The 27,394-nt window shown below is 41.6% G+C and overlaps 1 protein-coding gene across 1 annotated transcript; it reads right to left on the reverse strand.

The window, feature by feature from the left end:
* Positions 1–4,462: 4,462 nt before the first annotated feature.
* Positions 4,463–26,681, reverse strand: ADNP2 (ADNP homeobox 2). Its single transcript, XM_068396000.1, has 5 exons — positions 26,597–26,681; positions 20,193–20,353; positions 18,503–18,622; positions 14,313–14,402; positions 4,463–9,787 (listed from the first exon to the last, which is right to left on the reverse strand). The coding sequence occupies exons 3-5, from the start codon at positions 18,608–18,610 to the stop codon at positions 6,758–6,760; spliced, it is 3,228 nt and encodes a 1,075-aa protein (XP_068252101.1). The 5' UTR covers positions 18,611–18,622; positions 20,193–20,353; positions 26,597–26,681; the 3' UTR covers positions 4,463–6,757.
* Between the last annotated feature and the right edge of the window lie 713 nt (positions 26,682–27,394).

Below are 27,394 nucleotides of genomic sequence, written 5' to 3' on the forward strand. Positions count from 1 at the left end.
GCTCTATCTTCTGTGCCACTTCACTCTCAGAATCAAATCTGCACAGGCCTGATAAGTCTTTCTCACTTTACATAAATTGACTTCTGACCTACGCGGAACGGCTGAGGGAGCTGGGGTTGTTTAGCCTGGAGAAGAGGAGGCTCAGAGGTGACCTTATTGCAGTCTACAACTACCTGAAGGGAGGTTGTAGTGAAGTGGGAGTCGGCCTCTTCTCCCGGGCAACTAGCGATAGGACAAGAGGACACAGCCTCAAGCTTCGCCAGGGGAGGTTCAGGTTGGACATTAGGCAGAATTTCTTTTCAGAAAGGGTCATTAGCCATTGGAAGGGGCTGCCCAGGGAGGTGGTGGAGTCACCATCTCTGGATGTGTTTAAGAAAAGACTGGACATGGCACTTAGTGCCATGGTCTAGTTGACAGGGTGGTGTCAGGGCAACGGTTGGACTCGATGATCCCAGAGGTCTCTTCCAACCTGGTTGATTCTGTGATTCTGTGACTTTGTCCCACAGATGCCTGTCAGGAAGTATTCAGGACTGCCCCCAAAATATAAGTCTCCAGTACATGAACTGGCATCTTGCTTTTGAATGGTTTTTGAGAAGCATACCTGCCATCTAGGACATGTGTGCACGTATTAAATTGTTGGCATGGAAATGAGCCAAATCCATAATGATAATTTTTGCCACTAGCAATCTACAAAGTTCATTTAACTGGGTATTTCAAGAGGCTGTCAAGAGACACAGATGTATATACACACACGCACTTGAGGTTTCAACCCTTGTGAGCAACGAAGGGAATATTTTTAAGATTCCTGGAAAACCCTGGTTGTTCGAGGAACTTGTGTGCACAGACATGAAAATATCACGAATTACAGTAAATTCAGCGTTATTGCCTTAATTCAGAAGAGGGAAAGACAGCAAAGTATTAAGTCCCATCCCTCAAGTTCTTCAAATAGGATATTGACTCTTCTTTACACCAACGCTGCCTAACAGCTTTTCTTCCATTAAAAGTATGGTTAATAGACTTGCATTTTTCACATCATTAGTAACATTAATAAAATCAGTCTCAACAGCTACCTTAAAATGAGCTTATTCCAAAATAAGCAAGCCAGGACAGGGTAGATTCAGCTGTACTGCTCACGCTCTGCCTTCCATCTCTGCTAACACATGGTGCTACATGTAGGATGGTTGCTGACCAGCCCACCTCACACTTCCAGCTCCCTTGAGGATCACGTGCTGGATCAGACAGAACTTGATCACACATACAGCAGACTGCCAATGCTTTCAAAAGTAACTACCTCTTTTGGGCTAAGTAATGCACTTGCAACCCTAATTCTCTGCCCAGATCAGGAGAGGAGACTGTTCTGAGAGCTCTGAAAAGCTTGTAATTCAGTCCTCAATCTCTAGCATAGTGTGTGATGCCAGGCCTGTTGTAGATGGAAGTCGTTGTGTGTATTTGCTATGCAAGATGAAGTTGTTAAGGGCACTTGTCCTTCATGACCTAGAAATGATTTTACAATGTATGTTCCAGAACTAGGTCCTTATGTGCCAAAGATAGTATCTCACAGAGGCTTCAATAGCAACCTTTCTGCACTGGCCCACTCTCATCTATACACTGAGCATGACATGGCATGATATGGACTATCTCATTGGCCAGTTTGGATCCGCTGCTCTGGCCATGCTCCCTCCCAGCTTCTTGTGCATCTGCACACTAGCAAAGCATGGGAAGTTGAAAAGTCCTTGATTTAGCAACAACTAAAACCATCGGTACATTATCAACATTCTTCTCATACCAAATCCCACACTGAATCCAAAACACAACGCTACTCTAGCTACTAAGGTTAGCTCTATCCCAGCCAAAACCAGTACAATCACCTTTTCTAAAAGGCGACACTGCTGGCACACCACATGTGTGACAGTACAGCTAAGCCCAGTTCACAGGAGACAGTCTTCCACATCTCTCAGTGGAGACTAGAAACTGCCAGGGGACCTTGTAACCCCTTTCACTGTTTTTCTGCAAAGAACAACAAAATCTTCAGTGCTTCTCTCTAATATCTCTTTTGCTACTCATTTATTAATACTACTTGACTGTGCTCGAGTTGGTGTCTTGGCATTTTTCCATCCATCCGTAACTGTGCACTCTTCTTCAGTTATTCATACAACAGCTGCTCTAATGCCAGTCAGGTGTAGGCCAGCTGAGAACCACTGAGCAGCCAAGGCTACAGCAATCACACCAGGAAGACTGCTGCACCCCAGATCTCACTGTAGCCCTTTCATTCACTATACATCTACGTACTATGCCACGCTGAGTACAGCTGAGTTACCTCAAGGTATAGATATCTTCCTCAGCAAGTCTCTGTCTCAGACCCCTGCAGCAAATAGACATCAATACTGCTTCACAGACATCTCGCTTCGTTCAAAATTTAGTATCTTTTTCACTTCCACATGGATTGTAAGCCAAAATGACACTGACTCTGGTAATACAATTAATCAGTTCTCCAGAAATGTCCATGCCTGATGGCTTTCAATCATACATACGCACTGTCAGCTGTTCCATACTTGGCTTACTTGGTGCAGCTTGATGCATAAAACACCTACTGGTCTCACAGCCTTTAAGATACTCACCCACATTATACGCCAGGATGGCAAGAACTGCTATTACTCCCATTTAACAAACAAGCAGCCAAAATAAAACAAGCACAACACTTGCGAAGATACTTGAGGCCTCTACCTTCCCCTGATTTTATTATAAGGTGCTCTTCAACATACTACTAGGTAAAACACTGTGTTAATAAATAGTAGTTTATGTGGAATTAGAAGATGGGCACCCAGCCCACGCTCGTGTTCCTGTTTATCTGCAGACCTACGCTCTTCTCAAACACCAGGGCAGCACACACCACGTATGCCCCCTCTAACTCAGTATGTTAAACTCGGACAAATTCACAGAATCACAGAATCAACCAGGTTGGAAGAGACCTCTGGGATCATCGAGTCCAACCGTTGCCCTGACACCACCATGGCAACTAGACCATGGCACTAACTGCCATGTCCAGTCTTTTCTTAAACACATCCAGAGATGGTGACTCCACCACCTCCCTGGGCAGCCCATTCCAATGTCTAATAACCCTTTCTGAAAAGAAATTCTTCCTAATGTCCAACCTGAACCTCCCCTGGCGAAGCTTGAGGCTGTGTCCTCTTGTCCTATCACTGGTTGCCCGGGAGAAGAGGCCGACTCCCACTCCACTTCAACCTCCCTTCAGGTAGTTGTAGACTGCAATAAGGAAATAATTCAAAGCAAAAAGAACTATGTCATACATGTTTTGGGATCTGGTACCTAAGTAAAAAGGGAAATAGTCACAAGTGCCACTTGCCTGTCAAGTCACAGCAGCTGAAATGAGAAATGAGGTATGGAGGCACTAAAGCATGGTGTTAGGTCAGACTTTAAACGCAGCACCACAAAGTTCTGCTTCATTCATGAATACCCTCAATTTGTCCTTTTCACATACATTTTGCAGAGGAAGGAGTGAAAATTCTTCTGACCTTTAAAACAAGCCATGAACATTTTCTGAAGGTTTTTTTTGGTCTTCTTTTTTCCCTTGTTATTAGACTGCAGCTTCTTTTTCCATGTATTTGTACTTTGCTACTTAGCATCAAGTATCTTTCCTAGAAAAACGTGCCCACAGTTAACTTTGACAAATATATGTTTGAAAATGGCACAGCCAGCTACAGCAGAATTCTAGCTTTACAGAGATATTTGTTGGAAATTACACACCCAAAATTATATTTAACAGCTACTTAAACAAGCGCCTAAGCTTTCCTGAACAACCTAAAACAGTGAAGGGGAAAAAAAAGTTTGATGTGATGGTGAACTAGTATTCTTCACAAGAATACAGTACTGAAGACCAATCACAAGGGTGTTTTGGTTTTTGCCACCTTCCAAAATGTCAGTTTATCAAATGATATTAATTTAACTCTCAGCACATGAACATGTACAGAAGAAACATGACCAAGTCACGTTATAATAATAATCCTTCCTACTACATATTAAAATAATAAGTTATCACACTATTTCACAGGTACAATTTTTCTGCTCAAAAACTCCAGACACAATATTTCTCAAACACAGAGACTTCTCCAGACCAATACATTCTGACCAACACATTCCAGAAGCAGAATACATGCAGGTATTTTTTTTTATTCCCCTAAGGCACAAGATTTAAGAACATTGGTCTCCAGGAAAATATGCAGCTGTCAGTATTTGAGATAATAAAAGATATTACTATAATGCACTAAGACCTACCTAAAGCATCTGGATCTAAGTTCTAGATCTTACTTTCCCTTTGCATCTTTTTAACAGCTGTTTTGCACCAAAAGAAACTTTCACATCAAGTTCCCTGAACACATTAAAAGGGCAGGGGGAGGGATAGATAATCATTTGCACACACACCTAAGAGAAAGTTAGAAAGCTGGTTTATTTGAAACTGTGAAATCAAAGTCCAATAAATAAATGCTTAACATCACCACTGGACACTATGTAGGAAAACTCTGGTAAGACTGGACCCGTGGTGCCCCAAGCATGGATGAACCCTGTTAACAACTTCCCAGCTCCCACAGTGTTATCTCAAGAACAATCTTCAACCGTTCATGGCAAGCCTTCCCCAGATGCACGCTGCCCAATTCAGATACCAGCAGAACCACCCCAAAGATAACAGGGCTCACAATATCAAGGTTTTAAGAGCGAAAATGAGGGCCTAGATTTCAGAACTTCTAGAGCATCCCTCTTCCCCCTTCAGACTGGTTCGTGAACTGTGCCATGCCCAAATACCATTTTTTAATTTTTAATGAGATATTATTAGTCTCTTATAACTCACTGTCACTCCTTGGGGTGGGGCGTGCAGACGATCCTATACATGGTGCTTATGTTTGCTCAACACTGCTATTAAATGACCAGGTTTTTCCAAATAACAGATTCTCTCAGTTTAAGTTAACTGTATCTTACACATACATTAAAATTTGAAGTTATCAATATGAAAATACCAAGACTGTATCCAAAATAGAATTTCAAACAGCTTATAGAACCTCAAGTGGACAGTCACCAAATTCTGCTAAAAATGTCATGCCCTTTTAGAAATGGCACAACAAACAATTCAGTATCTGCTTGAAAAAAACTATTGCACACTGCAAAAGTATGCTTACTACTTAAAAAAATAGAAATAAGCTTGGGCATATCATCCTTCCCTTGTAACACTGGCACAAGCGAACTGACAGAAGAGCCTGCTCTTTTTTTTCTTCTGGGAAAGAAGGGTGGGGAGAGGGGGGTAATGAGGAGGAATTAAAAATAATGCATATTATAGGTTATTTATTATATAACTGGCTATTCTGACAAGCCAGCTGAAACCAAGCATATCCAGAAAGGAAGGACAGTACTAAAGAAGGCCTCAATGTGGCCACTAGTAGTGTAGTTTGTTGTTCAAGTGAACTTTCCCAACAGCTTTTCTGTCATAGGGATGCTGGTTCATATTGAATAATATAGTCTATTTGGGTTTTATACTATTCTTATGCTCTCTATAGGACAATAACAATCACTACATGAGTATTGTTGGTTCAGGTACTCAACAGTTTCAAGTCTTGATGCTACCAATTCACCCACTTTCAGTTTGTACAATTTCCGACTCAAAGGACTTCAAGTATCTAATTTGCTGGGGAGGAGGCACTGCTCAGTTACTACCTCGTGTAAAAGCAATTTGAAATAAAAATCAGATTTTTCACCAAACTTTGGTGATATTTGGAAAGGGCTTCTACAGATAAGAAGTCATATACTCCAGGTATCACAGCAATCTGGCACTCTTCCAAAGCAGTTCTGCTTTTTGAAAAAGAAAAGAAACCAAATGCTGCTACCAAGCTTTGAACAACAGGTATTTAAACAACCAGGCTTCAACACCAACAAAAGGAGTAAACACTTCTGGTTAGCAAGATCTATTTAACAGATAATAACACAACCATTTCAAGTCAGTTAATTATAACACTTCAACAGGCACCCTCCTCAAGCCCCTCAATCCCCACCATGTTAATACTAGTCAGATACTACAAGTCTCCAGACTTAACTGGCACAGGTATTTTGACTGAGAAAAAAAAAAAAAGACTGCCATGTATTTTATTGCTACCAGTGCACTGGGAATTTGCAGGAGCAATGGATGTAAAGGCTACAATCACTTCTTCAGCAGATAAAACAAAACTAGGTTAAAAAAATTAGGAGGACTTAAGAACACCAATAATCAAATAGATGTTTTTCACGTAGCTTACCTCAGTATTTTAAGCAACATTATACACTTTATTGTTTAGAAAAGATGACAACATTGCAGAAAAACAAAACAAAAATTTGTTTTGAACAGGACAAATGTTTTACATGGTGGTATAAAACGTGTAATGGGAGCCTGGAGGGGAAGAAAGGAAAACAGAAAAAAAAAACAAAAAAAACACAAAACCACAAAAAAAAAACGAAAAAAGAAAAAAACAAAACAACCCACTACTCCAGAAAAAGTAAAAAGCTAAAACAAATTCCAGATGTGTAAGTCTGAAGGTTTTAGCTTTTTCAAACACACAACTACATGTGCCTTTCACAATAAGTCACAACTGAATGAGACTTTTTGTACTACTGCACCCTTTGACAGGCCAGTCTGCAAGTTAAAATGAATAATACAATAAACTGCTAAATCGATAAGTATGCAATTATGGATTGCTTTTAGCTGTTATAAAAAGCTTGTTTACATATCTAATAGCTCATCTCTTATAGTCAAACTGTGCTTAACATTTTTTAGTTCAGACATACTGAAGCCCAGCAGCACAGATGATTTGTGATTACTTATCGCCTCTAAGCATATATTCCTCCTTTTCCAAAAGAAGGTTGCGACATCAATTCTCCACGCATGTAGCAGCAAGGAAAGTAATTCCATCTCTTTTTTAGAAGGGTATGGCCGCTTATGAAAGTAGTCTGTCAAAAACTGGGTTTGAGCCTCATACGAATTGTGATCATAGTGTTTAGGATCTACTGCTAGAAAGCGAAGATCCTCACTAGAAGGAAGCTTCTTCGTCTCAGTCCTACTATTAATCTTTTGTCGTTTGAAAGGCACTACCCCTGAATTAACTTCTTTTTCTGAAGATAGAGCTATGCCAGTACTTAAGCTCAGAGGCTGCTGTTCCTTATTCCTTTGGTCTTCTGCAACAAAGCCGGAATCCGATTGCTTTCTTTTCAGTACCACAGAAACGTTCTTTTCACCATTCATAAACACTAGCTCTTTCTTCTCAGCACGCTCAAGCTGCATCTTCAAGCTTGAGTTGCTGTCTTTGGGAGCACTTCTACAACGGAGCAAATGCACAGCAATAGCTGTTAGAGTCATACTTCCAGTGTACACACCACAACAGTGGATGCACTTGAAAGCAGGAGACTTCAAAATTGTATGTAGAATTGGCATTATATGATGCCGGTCTTTCAAATGCATTTCATAGATTTCTTTACTAACAAACGTACCAAAGCAAAAGGGACAGGTTAACACTTCTTTGTTGCATCTATTGTTCACTTCTGCTGTCTGAGGTTTCACTTGGATATAAACAGGGACAAGTGTCCTTGAATTTAGTCCGGCAAGCACTGCCAAATGTACTTCTCTCTCACCAATGTCTTCTTTTGGTAACACCGTACTGAAATCAAAGTGTGGAAACACAAGGTCCCCCTGAGCATCATTACCTAGTTGAAATCCTCTGTTGCTATAATCTGCATGTAACTGCTTTTTCCCGTTGTGTATAGTTTTATTGTGCTCCACAAGGCCTTTTAAGTCATGGAAAGTAAGTGGGCAAAACAAGCAAGCTAAGCCATGCATCAAGAGATGTTTTATGAGCTGCTCCTCAAGGAGAAAACACTTACAAGGGAAACACCGGACTGTCTTTTCTGTCATCCACCTTAGAAAGGGTGCGCAAGCTGCAAGTTTGTCAGGTTGAAGGGTTTCCTCCATTTTTACTTCGCCATGTTTGTGGGCCACCTCCACGTGCACCTGGTAGACATTTGATGGGAAAAGTTCATTGCAAACAGGGCAAGTCTTCCACTGCTTAGCCTGTCTGACAGCCTGACTTGTTTCAGGACCAGGCGGGGAGGCTTGTAACGATACATTCTGAGACGTTAAAACCACTGGAGGAGAGGGTGCACTAGCCGGTGACTGGGACAACTGAGTGACTGTCCCAGACTGCATCAGTTGGATGGGCACTTGCGGTGGCGTAACAGTAGCTACTCCGCCACCAGGAGGTACAGGCAAAGTAACTGAAATCGGGGCAAGCGTGTACATAGGTATCCCATTAACCTGCTTACCAGTTGGAATCAACTGCTTAAGTATAGAACCTGCAGTCAAAAAAGCTGCGTTTTGAGAAACCACAGGTTGAACTGGCTGATTTACTGGGATAACTGCTGGGGCAACAGGTTGATTAAACTGAAGAAACCCGGGTCTGACAGGCTGTCTGACAGGAACAACCCCAGAGGCAACAGGCTGGTTAAGCTGGAGAACCCCCGACGCAACTGTCTGAGCCACAGGAAAGACCCTGGGACTAAGGGGTCTGTTCACATTCCCAAGTGATTGGCTGACGGAGAGAACTCCTGGTGCAACCGGTTGATTCACAGGGAGGACTCCTGGAGCAACCGGTTGATTTATAGGGCTGACAGGCTGAGGAACAGGTAGCGCTCCAGCTGCGACTGGACCATTTAGAGTACCAATGGGTTGATTAATAGGAAAGAGCCCAGGCCTGACAGGTTGATTAAGAGGAAGAACCGCGGGGGCCACAGTTCTGCTTACGGTCCCAACAGAATGATGAAGAGGAATAGCTGCAGTCCTCACAGACTGATTAAGGGGGAGCCTATGGGAAACAATGATAGGCTGGGAAGGTGATGGCTGAATATTAACATTATTCTGACCTACAGGAAGATTACTAGATACAAGAGTAACGTGTGACGGGGTAACAACCGGACCAGAAGTTGTATGTGGAAGGCTACCAGAGGCACTTGGAACAGTCAGTGACCTGACTGTGTTTTGAACTGCTGTCGGCTGCACCACACTCTGGTTTACCACACTCTGGTTTTGATTATTCTGTGGAAATACAAGCTTGAGGCAAGCCGGACCTGTGACGGAACCTGCTGAGGCAGCGGCAGATCCTGCAGATGGAGCAGCCACTGCCATGCCTTGGGAAGGCTTTGGAGCAATATGCATTTGTTTCACAAGTCCTGGTTTCTTAACATGTTCTGAAATCACAGACCGAAGTTTGTTTTCCAAGTCTCGGTGTGTTTCAGCTGTCAAGACGTGATACATTAAAGAATCTTGGCTGTTCGCAGAAGCATTACATTTTTTACAGTAGTGCTCAATAGAATTCGCTTTACTTTCGTCAGGTTTCTGGCCAAAATACGTACTTATTAAGTTTTGAAAATGGTTCATGAGCACATGTTTCTTCATATTATAATACAATGTGTCTGTAAAGTGACATTTTAGACATGTAAAGTTTATGATGTCACTCCTGAATTGTTTCATGCCATCCAAAATGCTGACTGTATAGTTCTGTATTCTTTTATGAGGTGAATGAAACATCCGGATATGTTTTCCCACTATTTTGGGATCAGAAGCAAACGCACATTTTGGGCAAGAAACCACCAGCTCTCGGTCCACTTCATCCTGATGGTAACGCTGCAAGTGATTCCTGAACGAAGTAGGCAATTTTGACGAGAACTTGCATAACCTACAGCAGTACGGCTTTGTTCTGTATCTCTGCAAACAAAACAAAAACATCCACTTAGAAACTGCCAGTCCCTAAATCTCTGTTATCTGTTTGGAAGCAAGCCTGCACTATCACCTGTCAAAAATGCCTTCACTGGATGTACAGCATGCATCTTCCCAGTTTATGGAGATCTGTTTTTGAAAAGCAGATTTAAAGATGACATACTTAAAGGGAGAAACATTTCTGCCTTTTTGCTTCTTAATAATTTATTAAGAAGCCTTAAGTGAGTTCATTTCTACTCCAGTTCCCAAGAACTAATTCTGAAGCCTGATTTTAAAGATGGGAATCACAGAACAAGCTAAGAATTTGTATACCACTGTACGTAGGAGATGAAGCCTTAGCAACTAGGAATATCAGCCCTTTTAATATGACACTTTTAAAGCTTTAAAAGTTCAGGGCCACCTCCTATCTACTGGAGAAAAAGACAGAAGAGAGAAGGGGTGGTGGGGGTTTGTAATTCAATACCCTACCCTTCACTGAAAGCTCTCCAAAAGTACCTCTCCCAGCAAAGCCACAAACGACTTAATTTTTTAAGAACACTCTTTTGGAGCCAGATTAATACTAGAAAGAGAAAGGAATAAAAGCCCCTTTTATGATAAAAGCAGCAATGACCTCTTTGTATTATCCCAACATACTGGACATCCCATCACAGTAATTTAAGAAATTTCCTCTAGCACACTCATTATAGGGCATATAGATTCTTCTCAGAAATGTATTTTAACTGTATAAAAATAAACCTAACCATCTTCCACCTAACAGTCGTTTGCTCCCTCAATTACATGTCACTTGACAGCATTACTTTTCATATCCATAGGAACATTATTTGTTCTTTCTGAAAAACTGGTAGCCCTGCCAACCGTTTTTTTCATATCAGCTTCCTAGGAAGCTAACCCTGGCTCCTGCCAAAAACTGCAGCATCAGTCACAGCAACATCCAGGTGACAAATCTGCACTCTCAAACATCTAGTGGAACTTGTCTGTTCCCTCAGATGTGTTTTTCACCTCACTAACTCCTGCCCCTTATGAAACACCACCCAAAGGGAGCAAGCTGTTCCACCACTACAGCATCCAGCCTAGCTAGATCATCCACATACACGTCACAGGCACATTATGAAGAACTGTAGCAAAAATTTGTGCAGTTATTTTTTTGTCATGTCACATAGCTATGAAGGTGTCATCTATTAGCAGTACTAGAAGAGTCTCCTGATTATAACCAAAATCTAACCTCCCAATTCAAAAGACTGGGTCAGACAAAGCCACCAGCTGGCTAAGGCTGCTGAAGAGCACACTCTGAAGGCATCAGTGAATTATCCTCCACTTATACTCTTCAGGTGTCTGGTCTCAGCTGCTAGTAAACAGCACCACAGCAAATTAGAAGCAGCTTCAATCTTACATTTAAAGTACACTGAGTAGAGAAAGGCTACTGACACTGCTGAACTAATGAAGCATACAGAGCATTATTAAAAGCTGCACCTCACTAGCCTTACTTCTGAAGAAGTGAGGTGACAAAAAGAGGTGACTGCTTACTTTAATTGGTTGTGTGAGGCTTAGAAAAGCTTATATGCTTTTAAATACTGGGCCCATACACTCTTTACTTCTCCCTCCAACCCATTTCTGGTTTGGGTCTTTCTGTCCCCATAAACTTACACCATAGTGTAAGACACTGTCAATATTTCCTTGCTGCCAAGTCTGAACAATTGTTGTTAGGTGCAGTGAGAACACTCTACAAGTAAGTGGTCCAAGTGCTGAACTAATTTACTACTCCGTAGTCATGTTTTTACTTCTAATACAAATAAGCATTGCCATATACCACTAAGGAACTGCCCCAGTACCTGCATACTGGTAAGTCTAGGGGAAATAATCTTCCATGCCTTCTTAGATCTTTTTTTTTTTTTTTGATGGAGGTAAAAATTATGAGACTTCAGCAAAAGGAAAAAAGAAGTTCTGTATCTCAAGTTCTATCAAATCAGGATGAATTCTCAAGACCCACTACTTAGCTCAAAAACAACAACAAAAAAATCCCAAAAAATTCTGTTTCAGAAGAACAGAAGTATGTGGAAGTCTGCTACTTTCATGTTTTCTGTATGAAATAGAGCTCTTCCACAGACACCTTAGAAAATCATTTCATCAGCACGTTCTCCTTGCATACGCATCTAAGCTGCTTTTTATGTTCGCAAGTGCTACTACTGTCTACTAACAGCATCTCAGTTTTCTAAAAAAACTGACAAAATAAGAATTCTAAGCCACTTAAGAAAAATAAAGCACCTTGAAGATTGAGCAACACAACCCTAAACTGTACAAATGGAATCCAAAGGCTCATTAGAGGCATTTAGGAAAACTCGATTAGTCCCACTCCAGAGAACATACCACAGAACCCAGTAACACTTTCCATTGTGTAGTCTCACATTCCCCACAACCTAGAGACAAGCAGAAAGACACAATAGCCTCCAAAAACCAAAGTTCTGGAATTATTAATGTCTCCCTAAAAATAGTACTAATGGTAGAAACCACCAACACATCTAAACAGACATCTTCTCCAGCCTACTGAGTTTCCCATGTAGCTCAAACAACTTATTCTCCCCTTATGGCAACAACTTTGGAATAGAACATCCTGAAGGACCAACTGCTTTTCTCCCAAATCTAGGCAGCACGATGCTAAGATATAGGAATTATATATATCAAGGAACCATAGTTGTTTAAAGAAAATGGATAGGAACAAGTTTAGTATCCAAGAGACACAGCCTGGCAAATCTGTTTCACAGCAACACATTACGAACTCTCCACTGAAGTTCATCAGATCAGATTCTAATCTTGGTTTTTTGGACTGATATAGATACCACTGGTCATGCTGACTAGCTGAGTCAGGATCTGTATTTCTCCCTTCTGGTAAGGGATCAGGTCTCTCTCCAGACAAGAGGGATGAAAGAAGATTCTCTTTCTAGTGCATGATTTTTAGTTCTTTTCCATTTTCACTGAAATGGCTAATCATTTTTCCTAAAGGACTGTGGAAGGAAGACAGAAAAAAAAAAAAACACCTTCATCTTAAGTTTTAAACAGGAAGCTTCACTTGCTCTGTGTTCGTCCTGCTCTTCCCTGTTTCATGTCTGGGGAGGAGGGAGAACCTCCCCTGCTCATCTAACACAGAAGATCTCCCTACACTCAATTTCTTTCTTTAGTCAGAAAGTGGAGGAAAAGGCAAAAAAAGACAAAACCAGCAAGGCTAGAGCTCAGATAACATGCTGACTGGAGCCAGGAGACCTGATAAAAGTTGCTCTCCATTTGCATAAAGAAGAAATAAAAAAAAAAGAATGAGGGGGAAGAGAAAGAGACCATCTCATAACCATTAATGGGATTTATTCCCTTCACCTAAACTAAAGGTAGTCTTGACCGAAGGTAACTGTAAGCCTTATCTGAAGTGGTGCTAAGAGGCTAGATGCAATCTGTCTCTATGACCTATTCAAACAAGTCACATTTGACTCTTTCATCCACAAATTCACATGAACAAATGAACCTCCAGTCTTAAATGTGTGAATCCAAGTTCATGAAAGGAGAACTAGGAGACAAAGCAGACAGAGGTCCTGAAGGGCAGGAGGGGTCACTTTCTACTAAATGACAGTTTGGCAAAGACTGAGTGGCTTTGTTTCGTCAGCTTGTATGTTGATGGCTTTGTTTAAAAATGCAACGATTGCACTTGGCAGCCTCAGTTTGTTTTAAAGATGGCAAAGGCAGATAAAAGAAATCCTGGCAAACCACCACCACCACCCTATTCTAAACCATTACCTTCTGATTCAGGGTGAAAAGAGCAGACCCACTGCTGTTTACATGCTGCTGACAGGCCTTCCTCATGGAAGCAATCAGGAGCCCAAAGACTCTTCAGCAAGACTGAGAAAAAGACTACCTTTTCTTCTGGATATACTCCTATGGTCTACATAGTATCTTAGAAACTTGCTAGAATATAAAGTTATAGAAATCCTTTGGTTTGTTCATCTCAAACCTGCCTTTCTTGTAGATTCTAGCTTCACACAAGATTCCAGCTCTACAGAACTAAAAGCTGTTCCACATACACAAATCTAACTGGAACATGTTTTCCACTGCAAACCTATCCCAGGCTGCTAATGATAATTTCATCTTAATTCACTCGCATCCCTGCAATCACATTTTCACCCTTCCAATGAAACTAGCAGCATGCTGTGTACAAGAGCATGTTAAGACTACACATCAGATTAAGCTAAAAAGACATTTGTGTGACATCTTAAATACTGATGTTCGAGGTTGTACCCTTAAAGACAGCGAACAGCACATACAGTCCTTATAATTATCCGCATTACAGGGAAGAAAACAGAGGGAAAGGAAATATTATTCCCTGACTAATAGTACTCAGAAAACAGATGTTAAAGCTAGGGGGTTTTTTACCATAAAAAGGTGTATTTTAACTTTTCCAGGACTTCCGAAAGTGATAAAATTCAGCGACCCCACATGCACGTCTACCCAGAATTTCTACCACAAATATACGTACCTTCCTTTTGCCCACAGAATCCCAAGGAGAGACATCACTCCATGAAGTGTTATAAAAGTGTTTTTCACCTGGGTCAAAATTTTTAAGATTCTAAAAGAAAAAAGGAAACAAGAAATAATCTGCTTTTGCAGTCTGTTCTGAATACAAAAACAGCCTCGATACAGAGCAAGGAAAAAAAAAAAAAAAAGGAAAACCATACAAACAGAGGATGATTGGAAAGTCCATACAGTATTTGGATACAGGTCTCAAAATACAGTTCAAAGAAATTACTTCTTTGACCCCTCTTTGATTTATTTTACCTCAAATACTTGTTCATATGACTGCCTCGTAATATTACAGGAATTCTGAACACTTCATAGTTACTGAAAGTAATATAGGAGTGAAAATATTTACACTTTAATTCCATTGCTTCTAGCCAAGTTTACAGTGAACACGGAAAGATATTTTTTCCCTCTGCCTTCCTCCTCCTAAATCTGTAATGTTTCACTATTTACTTCCATTTATTAACTTACCACTATGGTTTACTTTGCAACAGGTTTTAGTATTAAATCGTCACAGCATTGCTATGCTTTTATTTGGAAAAACTAAGACATTCCCAGAAGCTTATTTCAAAGAGCAGCAGTATTTTTCTTCAAGCTGTAAAAGCAACAATATTATCATGTCCGGAACAACCATGTCAGGGTAAACAACTTTTCTTATAGCATTCTTCTAATCAATCCCAGAGCAGTTTATGTTCCCCAAGTCAAAGCCAGCTACTACTCTAAAAATCTTAAGTTCCTCTCCAATTTTCTGAGGCCCACACATAACCAAACACAAACTTAATGAAAAATATAACTAGATTCCTGTTTGCTAGGCATTTCTGAAGACTCTAGGCTAGCTTCAACAGCACACTAGTGTCTTAGATGAAACACAGGCTACAAATCCAGGCTTAACCCACAGAGAATTAGCATTGCTTTGCCCCTCACGTTCTCCTTTCCTTTCACAAACCCCTCTTCACTCAAAATTCTGCAAGATGCTTAGAGAGGGTGAGATGTTTTCACCTCTGCACCAAACGCCATCGGAACAGCAGAAGCAGGTAATAAAGACCATTTAAGACTAGATCATCTTCAAGAGAAGTGGAATTCATAAATCTAATAGTTTGTGGTCAAAAAAACAATGCAATTAAGCAACCCAGGATACACTGAGCAACGAAAAGAAACAAAGCCTCTAGCAGTCAAACAAATACACAATCCTACTTAATGCAGGTTCTGTCTGCACTAGCCTCCTGTCCACACCATACAAATGTGATCATCCCTCTGTGTGTAACAGATTATAGTGAGCCAGAAGGTCATGCCAGTGATAATTTGATTTAAATTAAATTCTTTAAGAATTTAGGAAAATGTAGCTAAGTTTGAAATAAGCTTTCTAGCTTTTTCAACCGTTAAGTTTCCCCAAGGAGAATCCTGAAGAGCTCGGGGCAACAATAAACAAACCCCTTCCATTCTAATCAATACCTAGGCACTGAATGAGTAATCTATTTGCCCTTCAGCCAAACCTTCTTAAGAAAACCACCTTAGAAAGAACCCTTGCATGGAACAAGAGAAATCCCACAGCCTTAGAGAACACGATGCTTTTCTTACATATGTTTGATAGAGAAAAAGAACAGACTCAAGATTTACTTACAATTCTTCAGCCGAACACACTGGAATGAATTACATTGTCAAAAAAGTCTTCCTGAAGTTTATGGCCTACCCCAAACATGTTCTGCTTTTGGTTTGAGTACTCTGCCCCTAGACTTGAACACCAGATTCCCCACAAGCCAAATGTGTGATCACAAATCCAGATAATTTTGCTGAAAGGGCTATTTTCTACACAGAAACATTCACTGGTAAAGAAAGATAACCATTCTTATCACTACAACTAGTCAGTGCTGCGAATGGCTATTCTGAACTCCTACTTTAAACAGAGATCCATGTTGGCGTCCCAGAAGCAAGCTTTGCTTGGCTAACTTGTTATGCCCTTCCCACATTTCCTCCCCTTCTCAAAGGGAGAAAACAGGAGAAGGGAAAGGTAACAAGGAGGCAATAAAAACCCTCCGAGAAGGTTTTTATTGCCTCTGATTAACCCTGATGCATAGTGAGTATTTCTAAGTTTAAGAGAGAAACACTTTAAAAGAACTCTTCTCCCCTCTATTAGAACAATCACTGTTTTCCAGAACAGAAAGATAAAATGCTCAGAGTTTAAATGAAGACTTAAAGATCACGGTATGTTAAAGAAGCTAAAATAGCTTACTAAAGGAAAGCCTCTGACATTACAGTGTACTTAAAACTACTACTTTGAGAACCAAACTAGTAATCTAGCACAAAAGGCTCATGTTTTCCTCCTTAGCAGAGATCAATTAAGAACTTTTAGAGTAAAAACTAATCCATTTGGTCTCCACGCTACAACGAGATGCTAGTTGTATGCAAAATTCCTTCACCTTCCTGACAAACTACTGTCCATTATCATGTCTTATTAGAACAGTTTAAGACCAATTTTAAGACCAAATGGCAGGTCAAATTTGTATCATATCATTTCATACCATTTCCTAAATTGTCCAGCCTCCTTCACAAGGACAATGTCCAGAAATCAATCTTCATATTTGGAGGAAAAAAAACCTTACGCTACTTCTCACCTATTAAGACACCACACACCCTATTCTACCAAAAAGAAATACCATCATCATATGAGTCAAGTACAAATCAAGTTCTAGATATGATTCTTCTTGCTGCTAAAGTTACACCAAAACCAGCCCCAGACTACCTGGAAAAAACAAACAAGTTATAAATTTGGTTGAGGAAGAATAATTTGCAAAAAACTATAATGGTATTTTTTTGGCCCACATCTCACAGAGCTTTTTCCAGAATGGAGATGTTCACTGGGTTCCTCACCACCACCATTTATTAAAAATGAAAGAAAAGCAAACAAACACCACCCCTACCCCTAAAAAAACAACTAACCAAACACAAAACACCTTATTCCTCATTCACCATTAAATCCCACACTGCAATCAAAAAGTTTGCCTGCAATGTTTCATAGCAAAAAACTAACATCATCAAAACATTTTTACTTCAAAGGCTCAAGAGAGAACAGCTTCTGACTGAGAGGTTCAATTACAAAACATACAACACAATAAAAACTGTAAGAAAATTGAAATTACTAGCAAATACGCTTTTCTCTGAGCTCTTATGACATTTATTTAGATATACCAAACATTGTTCAACTGCAATAACCAAGAATGTTCCAGAATTAGTTATGCAAGTAGATCTTAAGCATTTTTTTTTTTCCAATCGTTACTTAGACAGTTTCAGAAAAAACACCACAAAAGACACAACAGCACCCCTACAGAGGGTTAACTTACTTTAGTACCATCATACAGAATTAATCCAAACTCTTGACTATGGTCAATGTGAAGTCATGAACATACTGAACAGCCAAAAATGCCTCTGTACCAGCTGGCTGAAATACACTACTGTCTAGTCACCGAGATGCACTGCTGTGTTTGCACTTTTTCTGGTGTTAGGCTTGCCAATCTGATGGGAATTCCTCCTGCTTGTTGCACAATACTTTCTCCTGAAACTGGCAACAATAGTACTACGTTCACCTTGACTGCCCCAGCACACTTGCATATACTTTCTCAGATGCAGAACTGAAACTACAACTCAGTAGACAAGTTTGGTATTTTTCCCTGGACACAAAGTTTAAAGGCCGACAACAAGATCACTGGGTCTAATTGCTTGTCCATTCTCAGGAATACTGAGAATTTGTATATCCTTCAGAGGCTTGCCCTTGATATGTGACAGGATGCCTTCAAGTAGACTCAAGTCTTCATGTGCTTGTGATTTTAAAAGAATCCTCAAAAAGCTGCTGTGTAGTACACAAATAACATTCCATCAGTCTGTGGTGGTTTTCCTAAAGCTGTACTGTTTCCTTTCGTTGAAATATTATGCAGCACCATCTATAACACGTCTTGTTGAGAAATAGTTTCTTTCAATGCTATGTACCAAAACACTAAATTCTACCCCAGGCATATGAGTCGTAGGTCATGACTAATCCTTCAAGACCCCACCATAAAGATCTATGGTAGAGAAGTATCATATATACACTAAAAAGTGAAATATTTTTCAAGGGTTTACATTGCAGATTGGTTTACATTATTTCAAATGCTTTACCTTCAACAATTCCCTGCAGCTGTCAAGTCCAAGATCCACAAGAATGCCCTTCACCTTTTTTCGAGCCTTCCTGATATTATCAAGATTTTGAACAGGGATTTGAAACATTTTGCACTTTTCCTGAAAAAAGAAATACAAAAAAGTGATGGAATACTTGAAGACAGGAACTTGCATTTAACAGTATTAAAATAAAAACTAAAGTCTGAAAAATGTATTCTTAAATATGAAAACCCAAAAGCCTTACGCCAAAGAACTCGTCTCATTAATATTTCCCAGGAGATCATTTGCTTCCTCTTAAAGGAAACAGAATCTGATGGGGAGGGGGAAATCCTTTACATTTCTTCTCTCCTATCTAAAAATTCCAAGTTTTTCTTTCAGATCTCTTTGTGTCTATATGGCAGCTACACTGGGTCTTGTGGGGTTTTTGTAAGATGAAATGAACACCAGAATTTTACTGAGTTCTACTCAGAAAATTACTATCATCTCTTTTAGGAAGGAGGAATTCAACACCTTTCATCTTGAAAGTTAATGTCAAGATGAGAAGCCTCTTTGATAATTTGGTTTGTTGTCATGTATGTACATGCTTAAAATATAATTGCTAGTAAAATCCAAATTTCATGCAGAAGTTTCTGCTGCTGTAAGCTGATATGGACCTTGGCATAAAACAAGCTAATACAATATTAATGCAGTAGAAATACACTGTCATTGATGTATGGCACTGATAGCTAAATATGCTGAAGTGGGACAAATTTTTGTAACACCCATATGCTTTTAGGTCTCCTCCTCTGAAGAATACGGCTCTATCACCTTCCCCTACTCCAAAATTTGGATTTATATCCTACCCTGCTCCCTCCAGCAAGGTGCAATAGCTGGAGTCCAACATACAGAGGAGGATGACAATTAAAGCAAGATTACAGAAAGACAGATTATTTGCTGTGGGTCATCTATTTGAAGCGTTGTTGTGCAGCGTGGTTGCCCATCTGTCTAGAACATACCACCAGGAAGGGTCTAGCGCTTCCCCAACAACTAGACTTTTATCACTCTCCATGCAGCTGGGCTATGGACACATCAGTTGCTTATCTTCAGCTCCCAGTATATCATAAGGTATCCCCATGGGCTTATAGACTTAGACGTATGTGCCTTTATCACTGTCTCCTTAGGTTACAGCAAAATTCAACTTAGACTGAGATTTAAGAAACTTAAATGGGCACAGAATGCAACAGAACTAACCTACACTGAAAAAGATTACTGGGAGCTTCACAATTATTTCTTTGTTCTTGAATAGCTGGCAGAGGATCCAATAGAGTTTAAAAGATCTCAGTCCTTACTGCTAAACAATTTGTCCATCCAGGACAAGTTCTAACAAGAAGAAAAAAATAGAGAAAATCCCCAAACAGTACTTCAGCCTTGATGGTCCTCAATGTCTTGAAAAGTTATACTTCTCAAAAAAACCAAGATCACTGTCAACATGAAATCTTCACCTTGAAAGACAAGACTTTCCTGTAAACAGTCACAAAAAACCCTCCCACATAAGACAGAAGCTACAAGCTAAGCCTCAAGAAAAAACAAAACAAAACAAACTTTTTCTACTCTGTATGTCATCACTCAAGGAAAAAAAAAAAAACACAACTTGATTTATGTACAAAATATACAATTGAGGGGTTTTTTAATTAAAATTCAAACAACTCACATGCTATGCTCCTCTTCTTCTCCCCCCAAAGGAAAGGTGTGTAGAGAGAAATGGAGAGGGAGCCCCATTTGACAGGTGCTAGTCTTGTTTTCTAATATTTTTTATTGGTAAGAAGTCTGGAAGACATTCTGATACCATTGGGGTGAGTGCAGAACAGGAACCTATACAGAATGGAATAAATCAGAGTAACTAGTCTGGCATTCTGTCAAAATTCAAGCAGTAAAATTAAGACATAAAATCCTCTTTTTAAAGTGAATCAACTGGGAATTCGTGTAGTCTCTGGTTAAAGCTTTATGACCAGTCCCTCTATGATGGCAGGTTATGTGCACCAACCCCATGGTCCACTGCAGGTAACAACAGAGCTGACAGAACGTCACCAAGATCAGATCAGCCAGAAGGAGATGTGGTTCAGTACTTTATGCTCCACTGGAAACAGTGCCTCCATCTCAGTCCTTTAACTGATACACTGATGCTACTGAAGAAGGTGAAGCAGATACTTCTCACAAAAAAAGAAACATTAGTCTACAAAGGTGGTAGAGTATGTAGCATCCATGTATCTCAAGAGTTTTCTTCACCAGTAATCTTTCTGAAACGGAAGTCATTAATCCAGAAGAAAGAAAGAAAAACAAAAAAACACACACACAAAAAGAAACTTGAATATGAATTACTTATTTTCCAGTTTTCAAGGAGTTGGTCTTCAATCCAAAAAGATGTATATTTCTGTATCACGTTCAAGGTTATTCAGCTGGTCTTTAAACAAATTGCTTGGGAGTAAGACTAAGTTACTCATCTAACATTCTCTACATCCATTAGACCAGCAATGCCCAATCATAAAGGTCACAAAATCTCAACCTTCTAAGCTTATTCCCTCAAGCCCTCAGTTTAATTCCCTGATTGCTATACAGTTTATTATGTATACTCTTACTGCTCATTTATTTCTCTTGTTATTTTGGAGATTCTTCAAGCTTGCACTTTGTTTCCACACACAACTACAGTCAATCTTTTGTTGGTATGCATCCAATTCTTAACCAGCAAATTCAACATGAAAGCATTACAGTAAAATTAAACTTGAGTTACTCTAGCCTGAGAGTCTTGATCCTTTTACTGTGTTGGCTACCTAAAAGACAAATTTACCTTAAGCTACTTCTAATTGTAGTTTCCAAAAAAACTGATAATCCATTGGGTTTTCACAGACAGTAACTTTTCATAAACAGAACCAAAGCAAGCTAACAGCAAATAAAAGAATCATTGTAGCAGCTGATATCCCAAACTCAGTCCTAAAAAGGTCATTCAATCCTTGCTCAGGCATTTTATCCATCAATCTATTCCTGCATTCACTGTTCATTTAAACAGCACCTCCATAATGATACAGCAAACTGGAGTTTTATGCAACACTAAAGGTTCCCTTCATTTCTACAATATTTGTAACCACATATGATAACATGCAACTATGTTCAGCTTCTCAACAGAAATCACAAATGCAACACTTCCCTTCCAGTAGTACTGTAGTATTTTAATACTAGTCTAAACAACAAGGTAACAGTCTGGACAGTACCTTAACTCGTCAAAGACAAATACTACTAGTTTGCCAAGTAACTACGCTTGACTATAATTCCTCTGCATTAAAAAAAAACAAAAATACTAACATTTCATCTCTTCAAAGTGAGAAGTCACCACAAAATGGGAAGTTCCTACTTGCCTTCCTTTTACTCTACTTCTTAGAACAATACTCATTCACCTTGGAAGGGACCTCAAGAGGACACCCCGTCCAGCCTCCTATTCAAAGCAGGCTCAACAATGAACAGCAACCAGGGCACTCCGTGTCTTGGCCACTCAGGTCTTAAAAACCTCCATAGACAAGAGGTTTGACAGCCTCTCTGGGCAACCTCTTCCAGTGACGGAGTGTGCTCGCAGTGAAAGGTTTTTTCCTTACATCAAATCAGCACCATTTTAGTTTGCGTTCCTAAGGAAACCAGGCATATGCAATCAAATTAAATAGGAAGCTAGTATGGAGCTGGAGCAAGGAAGATGCACAAATGTGCCTTCCACATGCATGCATATAAACCCAGCAAAATCCAACAGTAAACTAGACAATCAGGCATTTCTAGAGATTTCATGAAAACAGGCAGCTAGAGAGAAACCGTTAGAAGATCCACAAAGAAAAAGGCTGCAATGTAACCCTTTTTAGACACCAGATAACCTACACAGAAGCCAGATCTCCAGCTGTGCTCCTAGGAAGCTGGCCTTCACTAGTCTCTTGCTCACAGTGATACCAGATGGTTTAGTAAAAGTAAGCCTCAAAGTAGGCCCTACTCTGTGTAACCTTTAGACAGAATCAACTTTTCTTTCAGCAATTTTCCTTTCAGCTAAAATAATGGTACATTCTGAAGCTAACAGCATGTTTTGCAGACAGTGTCTGCTTCTGGGACTGATAACACTTATAGTCATCACTGACTGTTGCTTGTGCTTAGTCTTAGAGAATCCAAGGTCTCTGTCAAATTCCTCACTAATTACAAAGAAGGGCCAGAGATAAGCAAGACTGTGAACAACATCTTTGTAGTGTCTTAAATGACTTGATTCAGAGCTCTGGCACCAGGAGCAGAGATAAATCCTGTGAGAACCAGCACAGGATCTTCTCGGAGCCACCTGCACGTGTCAACAGAAAGGCCTCGACTACACTTGCACAGAAGCGGGGATATACAGCGGACAGCATCACTATGGGGGGATTACGACCACTAGAGACCACCAGAGCCCACTCAAGACCCCTTCCCCAATTTACTAAGCAGGCGCAAAGACAATTACATAATGCATTAGCATATGCATAAGGTTTCTTGGAATAGGCGGGCTTTACTCAGAATTGCATGAATATTATTTTTTCTATAATGTATATAACGAGTGTGCTTTTGTCCCTCGGTGTGCATGCTAGGAGGAGAGATCCCCCATGCACCCAGCGCTGCAATAAACCAATGTCAGCTTTTTAAACTATCATTCAGTTTAGAGGGTTTTCTTGCTTACTCTTTTCTGGTAACAACAGAACCACTTATAGTAGGGAAATTATGAAAGGCTTACAGAATTTTGTCCTTTCATATTATCTGCTTTGGAAATTGAATCATTCTTAGGTTTTATACCTTTTTATCTAGTAAACTGTCATTCAAACTAATGCAGAAGAGATTTTGACAAAAACTTTCAGGTTTTGGGGTATTTGGGTGGGAAGTATTTTTAAAGGTTTGTTTACCAACTTCTATTTCAGCAGTTATCAGAGTCGACAAGCACCAATAAAGAATTCTTTATTTTTACTTTAGTAAACTCATCAGAAGTTGCTAACTCTATTAGTTGAGAAAACAATAACAACTGCTTCATTCCTGAAAACGAAATGAGAGCATGTGATCTAATAATTCTCAGAATCTGAAGAACAAGAACACTGGATGGCAAAGACAGCAGCTAGGAGGACAGGAACACAAGAAATTGCCTAGAAGAACGTGAGTTCAGCTTGGCCATGATGAATTTTACTCTCATCAATTTTGTTTTCTTTCTGATAAGCTTACAAGCCCTCCAAGAAGCCATACCCGAATACCTGCTCAACCACATATTACACAGATGATTCCTTTCCCTGGACTCATATCTGAGACCCAACTGGATTTAAGAGTGCGTTGGCACCATCAAAGCTTATCCAACCTTTGCACGGAGAGGGAAGAAATGCATATAGATTTCTATCGACAACTCTAGATGTTTTAACAGCTTTGAAAGATTTGATCCCTGGAAAGAAAAACAGTCAATTGAAGAGAATAGATACTATTCTTGTTTAATATTTCATTTGTTGTAAATTAAAATTAAACTGACTACAGAAAAAAACAGATTAATAAAACTTACTAAGAGTAGTTCTGGTCAACAAAATAATTCTACTTTATCTTCTTAAATCCCAATTTCTATCCAAGTGCAACTTGATAGAAATCTCAGGTAAAAAATAAAATAAAGAATTCTTTAAACATTTTTTTGTGCAACCAAATCAGAAACCTTTAGGGGTCCTGAATTATAGATCTCTTATAGTCACAATAATTCTGCTCTTTTCTTGGCTATGAATCACATACCCATTAAAATAGCCATCTAATCCAACACAAGGATGGCCATAATTCAATAGTTGCTAACACGGTAAAAAGCATTCAGGTATGTGATTACATAAAGATAGAGCATTTCAACCTGCACCTTACCTAAAAAGTCAAATCAAAACAAATTTAGATCACTAACTGTGGTCTAACTATTGTGATGCTTCACTAACACACAATCAAGTCTCTGTTATTCAAGATTAGTTAGAAGAGAAGGGACTATACCATTCAAACTCATAGAGCCTTCCTAGAGCGCTGCGACTCACACAGAGCTTGACTCCCTTGGGGATCAGCATTAGCCAAAAACTGAACCCAGCAGGACCCAAGCTCATTCTACATGACTTGAGCATCCACGTGGAGCCTACTCAAATCCTGCAGGACTCATCAGTCCCATGAGTATGTGAGCAGAAGAGTCACACACCGAGCCCAGCGTCTCTAGGAAGAAGTACAACTACATTTGTACTGCACTAGTCAGCATGGTGTGACTCAAAGACATTTCACACAGATGCACAGACCAGTCCACAGCACAGATTACCCACAACCTGAATAATTCAGCAAGGGGACAGAACTGAAAAAAAATTAAGACTCTGCTACACGTTTCAGTGGAAGGACTGAAGTGTTTAAACACAAGCCAACTCTACCAGTGTTCAACAAGGCTTAACCCAAATCAAGGAGCTCCCACTGGTAAAACATAAGGCATTATAAAACTCTGTTTCTGTGCTCTTGTGTCTGAAGATTTGCTATAATTTGGGGGGGTTGTTTGTTTTTAAAAAAAAAACTTTCAGAAATGAAATATTAGAATTACAGGTCTTATTACAGCTTATAATACAGCATATTTATTACACACTGTTTTCCTAAATATTGCTCTAAAGAAATCCCCTTTTCTTGTTCAAAATTAAACTGAAAGCTTATTTAAAAGAGCACCAAGATTTCTAGAATATAGATTGGATTAAGGATTCCAAGAGTGAGTCTTCATAAGTATTTCATTATAAGACTTTACAACTTTTAGGGGTTCAAACACGTATTTTTGATGATAGAAAACTGTTAAGGAAAACTGTTAAGGAAAACAACCAACTCCCCCCCCCACTAGTTTACCTGTCAGAACTTCAGTATTTATAATTTTGACAGTACAGAACTACGAACCATTGCAGCAAGTCACATACCTATCTTTTATTCCGTGTACAGATCAGTACAAAAAGAACTTCCCACTACTTGCTCTCAAGTGACAAGCGTATTCAAATGGTTTTAATGGTTTGTGTTGTTCGGGTTATGTCTGTTTACATTATTCATAAACTTCTTTTATTTTTTCAAAAATTTATGCATTGCTGAAGCACCGCAAGAATATTTGACGTAATTTTGCATGCCATTAACATTTTAAATCTAATTTCGCATGCATACTATTCCCGTGCACATTAGTCTTCCATTCGTGTTGTCTAGAAGTAATTAAGACTTTTCATCCACAGACTTTGAGTCGGTTCCTCAGATACTGTCGCTTAAGTATTGACAGAAAAGTGGTCCTAAAAAGCTGTTTAGTAACGAGGAGCCGTATCGCGGCGAGTCTTCCCCGCGTTAATATGCCTCATTAAGCTAATTGCTCGCTCGGATCCCGGCACACCGGGAACTCCCGCCCCCGCCGCGGCCGGGGGAAGGGGCTCACCCCGCGGCGAGCCCGGGGGCTGCCCGCCAGGGAACACGGCGACACCGCCGCGCTTTAACCAAGTCACCGACACCGGCAGCCGCGGCCCCGCCGGGAGGCAGGAAGCCCGCGCCCCGTTAGGTCTCCAAAGCACGGCAAGGAGCGCCGGTACTGCCCGGCAGCCCCGCCGGTGATCGCAGGGGAGCTGACAGCCCCGGGGCCAACACCCTCGGGCCTCACAGCAGCCGGCCTCGCCCGGAGCGCTCCGGCTACCTCGGGGGCTTCAGCCTCCGGCGCCTCCAGGTGCTTCCCGGGCACGGAGACTCGGAAACTCCACTATAGCGAAGGGGCAACACGCGCTGGCAGCGTTCCAGCCCCACGCCTGCCCGCAGCACGGCTCGGCACACCGACCCTCCCCGCCCGCCCCCCACGGAAGCCCATCAGTCCTCGGCGCGGCGGGGTCTGGGGTCCCCGCACTCCGCCAAGGCGAGCCGAAAGGCGCCCCGAAGCCGGCACGTACTGACAGCCGCCGGCGCGCCGGCTCGCACCCGCGCCCGCAGCGCCCCCGCCTGCGGAGGCCGCCCTGCCCGCGCCGGGCACCTCCGCCCCCGCCTCCCCCCGCCCCGCGGGGCGGGCCGCCCGCGGGCTCACCCCTCTGCACCTACCCGGCCGGGCTGCAGGGGGAGCCCGCCGCCGCTCTTCCGCCTCGCCGCCGCCGCCGCTCCTACCGCCGCCGCCTCCTGCCGGGTCGCGGGCCCGCGCCGCAGCCTCCGCCTCCCGCTCCTCACAGCGCCGGCCCCGCCGCCGCTGCCTCGGCCGCCTCCCGCCGCCGCCCCCCTCCCGCGGCGCGCCGCGCCGTGCCCGCCGCCCCGCCCCGCGGCTCCTCCTCCTCCTCCGCTCCCGCCTGCTGCCGCGCTCACTCCGCGCGCCGCGAGGGCGGCGGCGGCGGCAGCATCAGCATCGCTGGGACCGGGGACCGACCTCGGCTCAAGCCCCGCGCGCAGCGCCCGCCGCCCCGCACGCGCCCTTCAGCCTCCGCCCGCTCCTCATCCAGAGCCAGAAAGAGAAAATGGCGCTCGATTTATCCCAGGAAGTGACGTCAGGGCTCATTTGCATGCCAGGCAGACAGCCAATGGGAAGAGACTTGGGCCAATGCTCCCATTGGCTCCCAAGAGGAGCTGGGCGCGGCTGGGGGCAGGGTCTCAGGCGGAGGGGCCCCCCGACCCCGGGGATCACCTGTGCATTGGTCACCTGCCCCTCCTGCCTGTGCCCTCCGAGGGGCACCACTGAGGGCTCTCGCGAGACCTGTGGGCGTGACGTCATCCTGGAGTGGGAGGAGCCTGATGACATGGTGTCCATCACGTGAGGTCACCACGTACCACCCAGCTCTCCTGATTTGCATGGAATGTTGGGTGAAGCCTTATTTGCGCCTGCTGGGGGCTGGAGGCCCCTCCCACCTCCAC

Source organism: Nyctibius grandis, chromosome 3 (genome assembly GCF_013368605.1).
Source record: "Nyctibius grandis isolate bNycGra1 chromosome 3, bNycGra1.pri, whole genome shotgun sequence".
In the NCBI taxonomy this organism is placed as follows: Eukaryota; Metazoa; Chordata; class Aves; order Nyctibiiformes; family Nyctibiidae; genus Nyctibius; species Nyctibius grandis.

Bases quoted from the DNA above. Each gene is read 5' to 3' on its own strand.
- ADNP2 (XM_068396000.1), bottom strand. From the start codon at position 18,610: ATGTTTCAAATCCCTGTTCAAAATCTTGATAATATCAGGAAGGCTCGA. The intron at 14,403-18,502 runs GTAAAGCATTTG...TTTTTCTTTTAG, and splicing joins GCTGCAGGGAATTGTTGAAG to AATCTTAAAAATTTTGACCC. The intron at 9,788-14,312 runs GTACGTATATTT...TTTTGTTTGCAG, and splicing joins ATTCTGTGGGCAAAAGGAAG to AGATACAGAACAAAGCCGTA.